Raw genomic sequence first — 17,228 nt, 5'->3', positions numbered from 1 at the left:
ATCTTTGCCGGGACACAATCGTAGAAATATCAGAACGATGTTGATACAGTTAATACAAACATATAATCACGTCTATATCCCTTGCGGGGCAGGCAGAGTCAACAGTCTTGAAAAGACTGAAAGGTCACGATCTGCTTTTCGGCTTAATGATAGAATTGAAATGCAAATAGTGACAGGTTGCAAGCCCATCGTTTAAAAAAAGAATCCCAAGTTTTTAAGCCTATCTATTTGATTAAATCTTTACTATAATATTATAAAGCTTAAGAGTTTGTATGTTTGTTTGAACGCGCTAATCTCAAGAACTACTGGTCCGAATTGAAAAATTATTTTTGCGTCGAATAGACCATATATCGAGGAAGGCTTTAGGCTATATAAAATCACGCTGCAACTATAAGGAACAAAGAAAAAATTAAAGGTGAAAATTATTCATCCTTAAGGGATCAATGATGCCCAAAATAACTAAACCACGCGGCCGGCGTCGCGGGCACAGCTAGTTTCTTATAATCTCTGAAGACTGAATAATCGAAAACTTACCCTAAAGTATTGAAGCATTCCAATTGGGTGACTTTGATCTTCCACGTGGCCTGGGGGAGGTTCGGCTGCGTGTTCCTGTCAGCGATCTTGAAGTTGAGCCGGATCGAGCGGCTATTGGTGGACGCATTCACTCGGACGTACACTGTGTGAAGATTTACATCACATCACATACATATAATCACGTCTATATCCCTTGCGGGGTAGACAGAGCCAACAGTCTTGAAAAGACTGATAGGCCACGTTCAGCTATTTGGGTTTATGATAGAATTTAGGTTCAAATAGTGACAGGTTGCTAGCCCATCGCCTAAAAGAAGAGTCCCAAGTTTATAAGCCTACCCCTTAGTCGCCTTTTACGATCCATGGGAGAGAGATGGAGTGGTCCTATTCTTTTTTCTGTTGGTGCCGGGAATCACACGGCACATTATCATGAAGATTAACATTGATTTATATATCAGGGATTTTGGTTTATTCAGGCCCCACCGGTACAGGGCGCGAAGAAGTAGGAACAGGAGCTCGTTCACCAGGTTCCACAATGTACCAGGGCGCTTCACGCCGAGATAGGCCCTTAAGGCAAGATAGGTTAGCCAAGATAGAACCCTTAAAGTTGAGCATTGCATCCGCTCGCGAGTTTGCATTGCTCACAAAAAAATATCAAAATTTTTATTCATTATTATAGGATACTACATATCGTTTAATAATTGTCGAAACGTTTGGTTTCACAACATTGGTTGACGTCAAATAAATTACTTAAAACTAAGTTTCATGCAAGCGTCAGTGCAGAAGAAGCGGTAACAACTGCACCGCAGCATTTGCTCAAAGGCAAAGTCCAAGGCCGAGGTTCGTTCCCCCTGGAAGCCCCTTGCGCGGTTTTGCCGAAAAGGCTGTTGGAGGAGCGTCAAGGCCTCCCCTAAAACTGTCCTGCTGTAATAGTAAATGCCCTTAAGACAAACTATGTTGTCATAGTCCAAAAAAAGGTTAATTGCATCAAGGAAAGTTCACGAGCGAGGGTGCGGATCTATACCAATTGGGAGACTCTTGCGCATATTGTGTTGTCGTCGTGTCAAAGTATAGAAAATACTGTTTTATATTTGGACATAATATTTGGATGAGGCTAAAAGTTTCTAGAAATGTAATCACTTACAAGTCAGTTGATAGATGATTGTGGACACTATTTTTCATTTTGTAGGTATTCATTAAGCCTTACAGCTGAACCTGGCTCTGTCTACCCCTGAAGGTATAAGGACGTGTTAATATTTACGCATATTCAGCAGTACCTCTTTGTGTCTGTGATGATGTTATCACACAAGTCTACTTTAAACTCTTTTGAGAGAAGTAAAAATAAACTTTAAAACTCACAGTGTTGGCCATTATTGTCCCCACACAAAGCCGGGAAGAACTCAGAATTGGCCTGGAGGTTCGTGATCTGGAAGATGTCGTTCCTGCAGGTGTACCCTGGACGCTGGGTCACGTTCTCCACTGGATCCACCTGGGTAAAGATGATTGAAGTAAAATAAAAAGATCATTAACCTCCGATCGTCGTTAACCCGAAACCGCCGAGCTTGCATGAAGAGAGTTATGTATGTGGATGAAGCGAAGGAAGTATGCAGAGATCGTGGCATGTGGAAATAGGTAGTCTCTGTCTACCCCTCCGGGAAAGACGCGTGATTTTTATGTATGTATGTATGTAAAAAGATCGTTGCCATTGATCGTGCCGTGTGGTTCCGACATCCATGGGAAAGAATAGGACCACTCTATCTCTTTCCCATGGATGTCGTAAAAGGCGACTAAGGGATAGGCTTACAAACTTGGGATTCTTTTTAGGCGATGGGCTAGCGACCTGTCACTATTTGAATCTCAATTCTATCGTTAAGCTTAACAGCTGAACGTGGCCTATCAGTCTTTTCAAGACTGTTGCCACTGTCTACCCCGCAAGGGTTTATGTATGTATGTATACTGTATGTGGATGAAGCGAAGGAAGTATGCAGAGATCGTGGCAAGTGGAAAGAGGTAGTCTCTGCCTACCCTTCCGGGAAAGAGGCGTGATTTTATGCATGTAGGTATACTCACAGTGGTAGGCGGCGCCAGGTTGAATGTCTCGAAGTCAATCCTCATCTGGCACACGTTGTTGTTATTGATTTCAACGTTGTACGAGCATTCCAAACCAGAAGACTCCTTGTTGAGAGGTGGGTTAATGAACATGGCCACTTTTGTGTTGGTTCTCACGTCGCAAGCGTTTACTGTGGGGTCAGAGATTATATGTATAAATAAATAAATATATACGGGACAAATTACACTGATTGAGTTAGCCTCGAAGGAAGTTCGAGACTTGTGTTACGAGTTACTAACTCAACGATACTATATTTTATTGATAAATACATATATAGATAAACATCCAAGACCCAGGCCAATCAGAGAAAGTTCGTTTCTCATCATGCCCTCGCCGGGATTCGAACCCGGGACCTCCGGTGACACAGACAAGCGCACTACCGCTGCGCCACAGAGGCCGTCATATGTTGTTTTATTAATGGGCACAGTCAACCGCCCCGTGTGGATTTCCAGCACTTTAGATTAGAACATGTCACTATTTGAATCTCAATTATATCGTTAATGCCAAACAGCTGAATGTGGTCTTTCGGTCTTTTGACGACTGTTGGCTCTGTCTATCCCGCGAGGGATATAGACGTGACTTTTACCCGCAGCTTCGCCCGCGTGAATTTAAAGACATCTACAAAAAGGGACAAATTTAATAAAATCTACAAAAATGGACCACCAAACAACCGCCAAAATGCAACAAATTGAACGCCACCTACAAAAAAAGCGACGAATTTAGCGCTACTTATATAAAAGTAGAGGTTTTTCGCAATAAATCCCACGGGAACTATAGTTTTTACCTGGATAAAAGGTGCGCTATATCCTTCTCCAGACTTTTAATAATACATCTATCTATACTATTATTATAAAGCTGAAGAGTTTGTTTGTTTATTTGAACGCGGTAATCTCAGGAACTGGTTCGAATCGAAAAATTCTTTTTGCGTTGAATAGACCATTTATCGAGGAAGGCTTTAGGCTATATAACATCACGCTGCAACTATAAGAAGCAAAGAAATAATGGAAAATGTATAAAAACGCAGGGAAAATTATTCATCCTTGAGGGCTTCAATGACGCCCAAAATTACTATTCCACGCGAACGAAGTCGCGGGCACAGCTGGTACATAATATTTCAAAAACAAATTAATTCAATAGTTTGTTAGTTTTTTTTCCTTCATTTCACAAACAAACTCACTTTCGCATTTATGAAATCAGTACAGTACCTAGTAAGTAGTAGTTATACATACATAAAAATCACGCCTCTGTCCCGGAGGGGTAGGCAGAGACTACCTCTTTCCACTTGCCACGATCTCTGCATACTTCCTTCGCTTCATCCACATTCATAACTCTCTTCATGCAAGCTCGGTGGTTTCGGGTACTTTTTAGCTGACCCTTTACCAGGACGTCCTTAATTTGATCAAGATACGTTCGTCTAGGTCTTCCCACTCCGACCTTTCCCTCCACACTCTCCTTGTATATCTGCTTAGTCAACCTGCTTTCATTCACCCTCTCCACATGACCGAAACATCTTAGTAGTTATAATTAGATTTAAATGATGTGACGTCAATAAGTGATACCTTGTATCCAATTTTGAAAATAAATCTATTCTATTCTAGTACCGACGTAACATTATTACAAGTATTCAATACTCACAAGAGCAACATGTAGCGAAAACACCACAAAACCCAATTGCCTTCCCGCCCTGGGTATTACACTGATTACGGGATAGGCAGACGCCACCTGTAGTCCTGTCAGAGCCTAGACATTGTTCCCCGTTGCCAACTGTAAAAATGCTGCCGGGGCCAGCTTGCCTTGGCGCTAAAAGAAAAAAAAATCAGTAAAGTTGTGCCGTGTGGTTCCCGGCACCTATAATTGTAGTGTGGTTCCTGACACCAATACGAAAAAGGAATAGTACCGATCAATCTCTTTCTCTTCTTGTGAAAGTTGAGTAAGGTATAGCCTTATAAACTGGGATTCTTTTTTTCTAGGCGATTGGCTATTCTATCATTAATCCAAATAGCTGAACGTGGCATATCAGTCTCTTCAAGACTGTTCGCTCTGTCTAACCCGCAAGGGATATAGACGTGACTATATGAATGAATGAATCTTGTGTAGAATGTATAGTATTTGAATTCTGTCTAAAGAATATACTTTAGCTGCTCATTGAAAAATCAGCACATAATGTAGGTATAGTGTGTCATCACATAAATGGTATTTTGGGATTCGAACCCACCAACTTTGTCGAATCACAGATACTCACTTCTATGCGCAGAAGCCGAACAGTAGTGCACCGCTATTGCCAGAACAATAAATTTTATTAATTGCGACGCCATCTTGAATCTGTAAATAAAAAACATTAACTTTTCAATAAATATAATAATTAAAAATATTATAATTTCGTTTGTAGTTCCCGCCGTGTGTTGGCAACTATAGAAAAAAGAATAGGACTGCTTTATCTCCTTCCCATGGATGTCGTAAAAGGCGACTAAGGGGTATGTTCATGAACTTGGGATTCTTCTTTTAGGCGATGAGCTAGCAACCTCTCACTATTTGAATCTCAATTCTATCATTAGGCCAAACAGCTGAACGTGGCCTTTCAAGACTGCTGTCTCTGTCTACCCCGCAAGGGATATAGACGTGGTTATGTGAATGAATGTATGTATGTATGTATGTATGAATGTCCGTACGTTTATAAGTTTATTGATCTAACGAAAACATCTATGGGGAAATGATTACTCAAACCGCTTGTAAAACTGGTTGGCCGGTCATCGGCATTAGCGGGCCACTATTTCTCAATCAATATTATCATAATATTCTAGTTTTTCGTTACTATTTTATCTATGTATATGTTAAACGAATTTGATAATTTTTTTGACGGTAACGGTACGTAAGTAGTTTTTTTTTTCACGAATCGATGATCGAATTAAATTTTTGTTTTTAATACAATTTTGTTTTTGTGCCGGTGACGGGAACCACACGGCACATAGGTACATTGTATACATGTGCCGTGTGGTTCCCGGACCTGAATATTATACATCTATACTAATATTATAAAGCTGAAGAGTTTGTTTGTTTGTTTCGCGCTAATCTCAGGAACTACTGGTTCGAATTGAAAAATTATTTTTGTGTTGAATAGACCATTTATCGAGGAAGGCTATAGGCTATATTAAATCACACTGCAAATATTAAGAGCGAAGAAATAATGGAAAATGTGAAAAAAACGGGGAAAATTATTCACCCTTCAATGATGCCCAAAATAACTATTCCACGCGGACGGAGTCGCGGGCACAGCTAGTGTATAATATATGTTTGTAAGTTAAAGGGTAATAAACTTGAGAAACTAATTTTGGGCGATGGATAAGCTATCTGAATTGAGTTTCAAATAGTGAGCTAACATTACATATTTGGACTAGCTGTGCCCGCGACTTATTTTGGGCATCATTGAAGCCCTCAAGGATGATTTACCCCGTTTTTTTCACATTTTCCATTATTTCTTCGCTCCTTATAGTTGCAGCGTGATGTTATATAGCCTAAAGTCTTCCTCGGTAAATGGTTTATTCAACACAAAAAGAAGTTTTCGATTCGAACCAGTTGTTCCTGAGATTAGCGCGTTCAAACAAACAAACCTTTTACGAAGACTTTTACGAAGTAAAAAATGTATAATCACACCTATTTCCCGTAAGGGGTAGTCAGAGACTACACCTTTTCACTTGTAGGTATAAGTAAGTAGAGTCATTCGGGGTAAGCGAGCGCAGTGGGTAAGTGAGCGCAATGCTTATAACCCCCGAACAGAGAGCGGGGGATGCGTCGTTTGTTCGGACAAATCAGGGACCGCCCGCGTGCCGGCTAGTCGCGACGAGTCACTGGAGCGTGCGGCGGACGAACAAATTATTTTTCGTATAAATAAATATTTGTTGTAAGCTTTTGCAGTTTTTTACCTGACGGAAAACAGTGTGGTATCCACATTATTGGATTCAAAACGGTAAGTCGTTTTTAATATGATTTAGTATATATTTGTGGTCTATTTATTATAAAAGTTTTAAGGTTAGAATTGTATCCAGTTTGTATCATGATCATTAATTTTAAATTGCGTACTACGGGGAAAGTGTGCGCGGGTAAGTGTGCGCATGCGCACGCTTCTCTTCTGTCTAACCATAATAAGTTTTTCTGTTTTGCAGGACCTCCTACAACGCCTCGAAATTATAAACGAAAAAATCCTGATCTTATGCCAGTAACCGAAGAGCAAATCACAAGCACTGCATACGAAAGAGGAGTGTTTGTCTGCGATAATTGTGCTGATATTTCTTAAAAGAACATGTTTAAGATTTTAATAGACATTATTGTTAAAATATAGATGATGATTCTTAGAATTATTGCAAAAATGATTGGATTGTTTTTGATACGAGTTTGTTTTTTTTATTTGTTACTAAGAGAAAACGTTGATCTCATAAAGTTAATCTTAAATATCTTAGTACTGAAAATGTTATAAGATTTTTTTTGTCGGGACTAAAAGTCTAAAAATGTTTGTTTTTTATTTCATTGTTTAGTACTGTTGATGATCATAATAAATAAAAATATATCTAACCTGAAAGATGTGTTTATTTCGATTGTAGCAAACAATTCGCTTACTTACCCCGTATGCGTATACTTACCCCGTAAGGATGCGCACAGTTACCCGCAACGCGGGTCAAGTGGACGCATCTCGATTTATATACAAAAAATGCTTATATAAAAAAAGTTATCACGATTTTCGGTCTTGTTTATATTTCAAGTAAGAGACTATTAAATGGTCTATCTCTATGCCATATTTTATTATCCTTAACTCTTTTATTTTACATGTAGTGAGCTCTTAACTACCAAAGTGCGCACACTTGACCCGAATGACTCTACATATATAATTCTTTTCATTCAACTTCTTCAGTTCAGGATACCTACTCTTGATCCATCAAAACTTTCCATCGACTCTCCCTTATTTAAATTTTCTTTCCATCAAAACTATCCCTAATTTAATTATATTTTGCCTACAACATACATAATTTAATATAATAATTAAATTATTGATTGAAAATTATATTGAAAATTTTCAAAATCAATTTAATGCATAAATATAAATAACAATTGAAAAAGTATTTACATTATAAAAAATAATAATTGGCATCAATTATTATGCAATAGACTTTAAAAAAAAACATTTCTTTTTTTTTCGGACGCGCCAAAACCGCTTTTATGAAAAAATAAAAGCTGTCATAGGCACATAAATTAGAGACGTTAAAAGCTATTTTATGCTTTATTGACGGGGCTTTCAAACCGGATATTGAAAATAACGGTTAATAACTTGATAGCTACGTTAATAATTAATAGCATTAACAAATTATTAGCACCTTTGAGGTTATTTAAGGTCAAAATTGTTATTAATTCTATCATTAAGCCAAATAGCTGAACGTGGCCATTCAGTCTTTACAAGACTGCTGGCTCTGTCTACCCCGCAAGGGATATAGATGTGACTATTTGTATATATGTATTTTACATTCTTTTAAAAGTGTTTATGTAGAGAAGATTCTTCTTCAGATCTTTTAGTCCTTTCGAGAATGTTGGCTCCGTCTACCCCGTTCCCCCACCGTATCGTATATATATATCACGTCTTTATACCCCGGTATATATATATATATATATGTATGGTTTTTTTTCAGCACGAGCCAGATTGTTAAATTCAATTCGAATTGGCATGAAGAGAGTGATGACTGTGGATGATGCGAAGGAAGTATTCAGGTATAGTGGTTAGATGATTTGTCTAGATGTGCCGGGAACTGCACGGGCAATTATTTCACAGACTGTTAATAAGCTGTTAGAAGAGAGTTATGAATGTGGACGAAGCGAAAGAAGTATGCAGAGATCGTGGCAAGTGGAAAGAGGTAGTCTCTGCCTACCCCTCCGGGAAAGAGGCGTGATTTTATGTATGTATGTATGTTAATAAGCACTAAATGTTTCTACAATGTGCCGTGTGGTTCCCGGCACCATTACAAAAAAGAATGGGACCACTCTTTCCCATGGATGTCGTAAAAGGCGACTAAGGGATAGGCTAACAAACTTGGGATTCCTCTTTTAGGCGATGGGCTAGCAACCTGTCACTATTTGAATCTCAATTCTATCATTAAGCCAAATAGCTGAACGTAGCCATTCAGTCTTTTCAAGACTGTTGGCTCTGTCTACCCCGCAAGGGATATAGACGTGACCATATGTATGTATGTATGTGTCTACAGATGTACGATAATCAATTAATAATCTATGAACGCCCACGGCCTCGAACCAGCTACAAGATAACATTATAACGTGTGCCGTTAGGTTGTAGTGGAATTTTACACACACGGGGTAGACAGAGCCGACAAACACTGAATGTGTTCATTTCATTCATTCAGTTCATTCATATGATCACGTCTATATCCCTTGCTATACAGAGGCAGCAGTCTTGAAAGACTAATGGGCCACGTTCAGCTGTTAGGCTTATTGATAGAATTGAGATTCAAATAGTGACAGGTTGCTAGCCTATCATTAAGCCAAATAGCTGAACGTGGCCATTCAGTCTTTTCAAGACTGTTGGCTCTGTCGACCCCGCAAGGGATTTAGACGTGACCATATGTATGTATGTTTGAATGCTGGCCTATCGCCTAAAAGAAGATTATCAAGTTTACATTTACAGTTTTTCCCTTAGCGAATAAGGGATACAACTTTTACGACATCCATGGGAAAGAGATGGAGTATTCTTATTCTAAAGTGCCCGGAACCACACGGACAACTACAACGAAGCACAAATGTGTGTATGTCTATGCCCGCCGTCACATAAACCCTAACAAGAACTTATCACCGGTCAAGTAACTGTAAGTGACATTAAGTTATAATGAAACTTTATTATAAACTTCTATTAATCATATAATTTAAGTTTTTGCTTAATGAGTATGTTGGAAGTAAGGTGCTTAGGCAATTTGAAAATATATATTATATTCAAATATATATATAAATCTATACATATAATAAATCTGTAGAAGGACCAATTCTGTACATTGAAAATATTGAAAAAATAAATAGCAGGGGGTGTTACTGGATCGATACCAAACACAAATATGTGATTAAAAAAATTTTTGTCTGTCTGTCTGTATGTTCAGGCATCACGTGAAAACTAACGGTTCGATTTTGATGGAACTTGGGATAATTATACCTTATTATCCTGGGCATAAAATAGGATACTTTTTATCCTGGAAAAATACGAAGAAAAAAAATCTTAATTATTCAGTTTATCCATAGACGTTGTTCTGTAGAACCGCGAACACACGTTACGTTACCCGCAGTGGATTCAGCGTGTAATAAGTACACGTTTTCACGCCACCTTTGAGGTAGTGTACTATTAGCGCGTTATTTTTAATATTTTTATTATTAAACTTGAAAAAGTCTGAAATAGGTTAGAACAAACGATTTTGGAATAAATGTTTTAACTACGCAGTGGCACTGAAAACTAACTTTCACATTTATTACTTACTAGCTGTGCCTGCGACTTCGTCCACGTGGAATAGTTATTTTGGGCATCATTGAAGCCCTCAAGGATGCTCCTTCCCCGATTTTTTTCACATTTTCCATTATTTCTTCGCTCCTAATAGTTGCAGCTAGACGTTATCCAAACATATAATAAAACTGTAACTGAACTTTGTCTGTACATTGAAGATATAAGAAAAAAAATATAAGGGGTCTTTTTAGGGTCAATAGAAGCCAAAACAATTTTTTTTAGAATTTTTGTCTGTCTGTCTGTCTGTCTGTATGTTTGTACGCGCATCACGCAAAATCTACCGAACGGATCTGAACGAAATTCGGCACATATATAGTTAGTAACCTGGATTAGAATATAGGCTACTTTTTATCCTGAAATTCTATCCCAAGGGGATGAAATAGGGATTGCAAGTTTGTATGGAACTTCGTCATTTTTAAATCGTTAAAAAAGCTATTAATTATTAATAATACATAGACTGATAGACAAAACTGTAGTCAAAATCTATACTAATATTATAAAGCTAAAGAGTTTGTTTGTTTGAACGCGCTAATCTCAGGAAGTGCTGGTTCGAATTGAAATAATCTTTTTGTGTTGAATAGACCAATTATCGAGGAAGGCTTTAGGCTATATAACATCACGCTGCAACTGTAAGGAGCGAAGAAATAATAGAAAATGTGAAAAAAACACGGCGAAAATTATTCACCTTTGAGGACTGCAATGATGCCCAAAATAACTATTTCACGCGGACGGAGTCGCGGGCACAGCTAGTAATAAATAATGAATTCATTAAATTGGAAACATTCATATAAATATATGTTTAAATTTTAATTTTAAATTTACCTATATACACACTATAAGAATATGCCATGGGGGTAATTTTGAGACGTTGTGTATTTTTTTCTTATTTCTATTAAGAATTTCTGCTTTTCATTATTTTAATCTCAAATTCATCATAAGGCCAATACCTACAACTGAACGTGGCATTTCAGTTTTTTCAAGACTGGCGGGTCTGCCTACCCCGCAACATATATAGACGTGACTATATGTATTTATGTATGATATATATTTTTGTTATCGTTTTTAACCTAATATTCGAGTTGAGTTTAAAAAGCAGACATGAGAAATTTCATTTGACTTTGTTTTTCAATTTGTTTAGATACTATACGTAAATTATTATAAAAATATTATGTATTAAATAATAAATAGTTTTTTTTTGCGTTAATAACAATTTCAAATAATTTTATAATCATTATTTCTTTTTCAAAAATATAAATTATATTTATCAATAAATATAATAAATAAATATCAATTTTATTTAATATTTTACTTATGGTATTATCTATACTAATATTATAAAGCTGAATTTGTTTGTTAGAACGCGCTAATCTCAGGAACTACTGGTTCGAATTAAAAAATATTTTTGTGTTGAATAAACCTAGGAAAGCTTTAGGCTATATAACATCACGCTGCAACTATAAGAAGCGACTAAATAATGGAAAATGTGAAAAAAAAACCACATAAATTATTCCTTCAATGATGCCCGCAAAATAACTATTCACGGGGACAAAGTCGCGGGCACAGCTATTATTAAACAACTATCTAATAATAAAATTGAAACTCACGTGTGTCCGAGTGTCGCGACCAAGCGGAAGAATCATAATTATGTAACCCGAAGCTTTATATACCTGTTATCTTGGCAATGACCGCGCGTAGTCCGAGAGCTAACCGATGTTTTCATAACTGAACATACGTACATACATATAATATAAATATAAATATATACGGAACATCCGGCCGTGTGGTTCCCGGCACCAATACAAAAAAGAATAGGACCACTCCATCTCTTTCCCATGGATGTCGTAAAAGGCGACTAAGGGATAGGCTTACAAACTTGAGATTCTTTTTTTAGGCGATAGGCTAGCAACTTGTCACTATTCGAATCTCAATTCTATCTTAAAGCCAAATAGCTGAACGTGGCCTATCAGTCCGCTCAGGACTGTTGGCTCTGTCTACCCCGCAAGGGATATAGACGTGATTATATGTATGTATGTATGTATGTATATACGGAACAAATTACACAGATTGAGTTAGCCTCAAAGTAAGTTCGAAACTTGTGTTACGAGATACTAACTCAACGATACTATATTTTATAATAAATACTTATATAGATAAACATCCAAGAAACAGGCCAATCAGAAAAAGTTCTTTTCTCATCATGCCCTGGCCGGGATTCGAACCCGGGACCTCCGGTGTCACAGACAAGCGTACTACCGCTGTGCCACAGAGGCCGTCATATGGTCATGTATATGTCCCTTTCGGGGTGGACAGAGCCAACAGTCTGAATGGCCACGTTCAGCTGTTTGGCTTAATGATAGAATTGATATTCAAATAGCGACAGGTTGCTAGCACATCGCCTAAAAAAGAATACCAAGTTTGTGAGCATATCCCTTAGTCGCGTTTTACGACATCCATGGGTAAGAGATGGAGTGGTCCTATTCTTTTTTGTATTGGTGCCGGGAACCACACGGCAACTTCTTAACTGAAAATTGACAATTTAACTGACACTTGTCCTTTGAGCGTCGACTTTTTGACTCTTTCTTTTTGACTGCTAGACTCAGAGATTCTGCGAGGACCAGTTTGTCGCCGTGTGGTTACTGGCACATCCGTTTCTGCCACTCCATAGGTATCTCTCCAATGGATGTCCTAAAAGGCGACTAAGGGATAGGCTTATGAACTTGGCATTCTTCTTGTAGTCGATAGGCTTGCAACTTGTCACTATTTGAATCTCATACATAATTATAGTCACGTCTATATCCCTTGCGGGGTAGACAGAGCCAACAGTCTTGAAAAGACTGTTAGGCCACATTTGAATCTCAATTCTATTATTAAGCCAAACAGTTAAACGTGGCCTAACAATCTTTTCCAGATTGTTGGCTCTGTCTACCCCGCAAGGGATATATACATGATTCTATTTATGTATGTAGAACTGTACGTACGCCAAAAGTATTTTTTTTAAGTCGGTTTTAATGGGTTTTTTGGATGTTCAAGTAATTTTGAGTATAATCATCTGCATTTGTGCATGATCTCTCGGACTATAATAGCTTCAAATCCATAAAACACTTTTTGGGTATTAAAAAATAGGAAAAGAATTGCCTGAATTAATTATATTTTTTTATTTAAAATAATAAAATTAATAAATATATATACATATATATGTATACGGAACAAATTACACAGATTGAGTTAGCCTCGAAGTAAGTTCGAGACTTGTGTTACGAGATACTAACTCAACGATACTATATTTTATAATAAATACTTACATAGATAAACTAACTAATAAAACTAATAAAATGAAAGGTGTGTATGTATATGTGGTGGTATACGTTTTTAATTGTGTACGATTGTCATGACACACTTCATTGTAATATTTAAAGGTGTCTCTGTAGGCCAAAACATCTTCCTCCTGGCTCTAGTCCCGGTTGCATCCTCACCACTCTGGAGAGGAGCCCGGGGTACGCCTTTGACCATGGACCCTGGATTGGGTGAGTCAGGTTTTTACACGAAGCGACTCCCGTCTGACCTCCGCAACCTTTGCAGGTTAACCTTACCCGTATTGTATCCATGGTTGCACATTCAGTTGCTTGAATGTGCAGGTTTCCTCACGATGTTTTCTCTCGCCGTAAGAGCTTCGGTTAGTATTCAAACTAATGTAGGTACATAATTTCGTGGTGGAACCAAAATATGTCGTAGGGACGGTAAAAACTTATATATTACTAGCTGTCCCGGCAAACGTTGTTTTACCAAATAATTTTTTTTAAAGTAATTTGTAGTTAAAAAAAATGTTAAGGCTGGACAACCCTTATCACTAAGGGATATGAAAAATAGATGTTGGCCGATTCTCAGACCTACTCAATTTGCTCACAAAATTTCATGAGAATCGGTCAAGCCGTTTCGGAGATGTACGGGATGTACAATATTCTGACACGAGAATTTTATATATGTATAAGATTTTAAAAAACATTCGTAGCGAGAATTTCACAAAATAATATTATGTATTTAGAAAGTAAAAATAGATTTGCCCTGCTTAAAAATAGAAATCCAAAGGTTAATGGATTAATTTGAATATGGTTTACTATCCTACTCACAAAAATATGTAAGTTAATTAAATATACAGAATTTATACCAACTTAATATAGTCATATACATACATATATACTATATATACATGCCTACATATATCTAGTTATAATGTAGCGGTATGTATGTAATTCAAAGACGTCTAAATCCATTGCGGGGTAGACAGAGCCAACAGGTTTGATTTAACTGAAAGGCCACGTTCAGCTGTTTGGCTTAATGATGGAATTAAGATTCAAATAGTAACATGTTGGTACCCATTGTATAAAAGAAGTATTCCAAGTTTATTAGCTTTGCCCTTAGCGACTAAGGGAAATAACTTTTACGACAATCATGGTATAGAGATTCTAAAGTGCGCGGAACCACATGGCTAACTATAACGGAACTCTTGTAGGCACAAGAGAGGAATGCCAAGTTCATTAGTCATTCCTTAATTGCTTTCTACGATATCCATGCGAAGATAAGTGGTTCTATTCTTAAGTATGACGTGTGGTTCCCGGCACCAATACAAAAAGGAATAGGACCACTTCATCTCTTTCCCATGGATGTCGTAAAAGGCGACTAAGAGATAGGCTTACAAACTTAGGATTCTTTTTCAGGCGATGGGCTAGCAACCTGTCACTATTTGAATCTCAATTCTATCATTAAGCCAAATAGCTGAACGTGACCATTCAGTATTTTCAAGACTGTTGGCTCTGTCTACTCCGCAAGGAATATAGACGTGATTATATGTATGTATGTATTCTTAAGTGCCGGCAACCACACGGCACTCCATGGGGAGATATGGAGAAGATCTTTGAATTTCAATTCAATAATGTAATCATACTTACATATAGTCACGTTTATATCCCTTGCGGGGTAGACAGAGCCAACAGTCTTGAAAATACTGATAGGCCATGTTCGGCTTTTTGTAATCATGTGAGGAAATAGCTAGTCTTTATGTGGGCTTTGTCTACCCCGTAAGGGATGAAGACGTGAATGTACGTGCCGTGTGGTTACCGGCATTTTATAAAAAGAAAACGCGATCTCTTTCCCATTCTTCTTCTTTAATTTAAAAGCAACTTTCTAACTCTTCTCGGTGGAGTTAAGTGGAGCATCCTCCGTTCATCTCTTTTCCCTGTTAATTCTTTTATTCATTACTAGCTGTCCCGGCAAACGTTGTTTTGCCATGTTAATAATTTTTAAGTATTTTCTTCTAGTTAAAAAAAATGTTAAGGGCGGACAACCCATAATATCACTAAGGGGTATGAAAAATAGATGTTGGCAGATTCTCAGACCTACTCAATATGCTCACAAAATTTCATGAGAATCGGTCAAGCCGTTTCGGGAACAAATGACACGAGAATTTTACGTATAAGATGGTATGCTCTTTCCCATGGATAGGTACCGTAAAATGTGACTAAAGGAATAGACGCACATTTATCTAGTGCAAGCAAGTTTCTTTCCGTGTAGATTGTAGTTAGTTAGTCAAAAGTAGAAATGGTTGGCTTGAAATATTTTTTTAAGACGATCTCTTAGCAACCTGTCACTGTTTGAATCTCAATTCCGTTATTGGGCCGTACAGCCGAGTGTTGCCTTTCAGTCTATCCGAGGCTGCCTCTGTCTACCCCGCAAGGAATGGAGACGTGTGCGTATGTAAGTACACTTGAAAACTACCATGAACCTATTCACAGGTCATTATTGTATAGCTCCCAACGTAGGTTTACGATGTGGAGAGTTAAGACAAACATATTTACATTTCTCCCACTAGACGAGTTCTGAACAAACAGTTTTTGGCATCTGGCTGACAAACACACAGACAGGGCAACGCTCCCCGTTTTGATTTCGTCAATCGTTGGGTAATATGTACAGTTGGACAAGTATATATATATATATATTGATAAGTTATAAATTTTTGTACGGATTAATAAGAAGTGTTGAAATTTTGTTTTTGTTTATATGTATGTATAAACGTGTGAAGAGTTTATATCTAGTATTATACTTTATTAATATAATATTAATTAATATAGTGTAGATAATTTAGGTATTTTTATTTTGAAACTAACTAACTACCTATAATATACGGCCTCTGTGGCGCTGCGGTAATACGCTTGTGTGTGACACCGGAGGTCCTGGGTTCGAATCCCAGTCAGGGCATGATGAGAAACGAACTTTCTCTGATTGGTCTGGGTCTTGGATGTTTTTATATCATCATTGCTTAAGCAAGCTGCAAAGCTTGCAAGCTTATAAAAATCTAGTTTTACTGAATATTAGGTTTTTTTCTGTATTCTTTGTTTGTTGTTAAGCGTTATGGGGTAGACTTCAGTTAGTATTCAAACTAATGTAAGTAAATACCTACATGATTTCAAAAATTGGTGCATTCCTGGAAAAAGGCATGATTATAACATACATACATATATATAGTCACGTCCATATTCCTCGCGGGGGACTGAATTTCTCCTTATTTTAAGTTTTATTCTTACTTTCCTTGAATGTACATAAATATATATCTATAAATAAAATAAATAATTTAATTAATAAAAGCAACATGTAGTGCATTACATATGTATCTAACTGTACACCAGTGCATCGTGTAATTAACGCCTATCCGAGATTATCTATAATAACATGTCTGTCTGTGTGTATGTAAATGTAGTTTCTAAATAACTAAGTGACAGGCGATAATAATATTATAACTTTATTTGGTGTCTTAAAAAATAGTTATAATGACTTTATTAAATAATAAATAATTTAGTATGTCTTAGTGGTTACGAAGTCTGATATAAAATTAATTAATTTTTGGGAATGGGTGGGGAAAGTTACAGTTTATTAAAATTGTTGAGATGATGCCTTAAGTCTTCTTTTACGTTATCATGGCATACATTACATCGTTATGTTGCAGGAAACCATGCTTTCTTTACCCCATTTATAAATAAATTATTGATTTACTATTAA

At 37.1% G+C, this 17,228-nt stretch overlaps 2 protein-coding genes and 1 long non-coding RNA gene across 3 annotated transcripts in view; 2 read left to right on the top strand and 1 right to left on the bottom strand.

Moving 5' to 3' along the window:
- The window catches only part of LOC106138583 (uncharacterized transmembrane protein DDB_G0289901), a 429,961-nt gene that overhangs the window by 194,758 nt on the left and 217,975 nt on the right, over positions 1-17,228 (top strand). The window lies entirely within an intron of this gene.
- Positions 1-17,228, bottom strand: part of LOC106138566 (uncharacterized) — a 69,051-nt gene that overhangs the window by 3,124 nt on the left and 48,699 nt on the right. The window contains exons 2-6 of the mRNA XM_060952691.1: positions 4,884-4,963; positions 4,277-4,441; positions 2,602-2,771; positions 1,891-2,020; positions 535-676 (exon numbers count right to left, since the gene is read on the bottom strand). Coding sequence (XP_060808674.1) covers positions 535-676; positions 1,891-2,020; positions 2,602-2,771; positions 4,277-4,441; positions 4,884-4,963 — 687 coding nt within the window. The remainder of the gene's footprint in view (positions 1-534; positions 677-1,890; positions 2,021-2,601; positions 2,772-4,276; positions 4,442-4,883; positions 4,964-17,228) is intronic.
- Positions 6,357-6,987, top strand: LOC132903750 (uncharacterized). Its single transcript, XR_009657473.1, has 2 exons — positions 6,357-6,605; positions 6,802-6,987. It is a non-coding gene; the product is annotated as an uncharacterized LOC132903750 (long non-coding RNA).

The sequence above is a fragment of the Amyelois transitella genome, chromosome 29 (genome assembly GCF_032362555.1).
Source record: "Amyelois transitella isolate CPQ chromosome 29, ilAmyTran1.1, whole genome shotgun sequence".
Classification (NCBI taxonomy): domain Eukaryota; kingdom Metazoa; phylum Arthropoda; class Insecta; order Lepidoptera; family Pyralidae; genus Amyelois; species Amyelois transitella.
The sequence above is the reverse complement of the archived record's forward strand: the minus strand, read 5'-3'. Positions and strand labels throughout refer to the sequence as shown.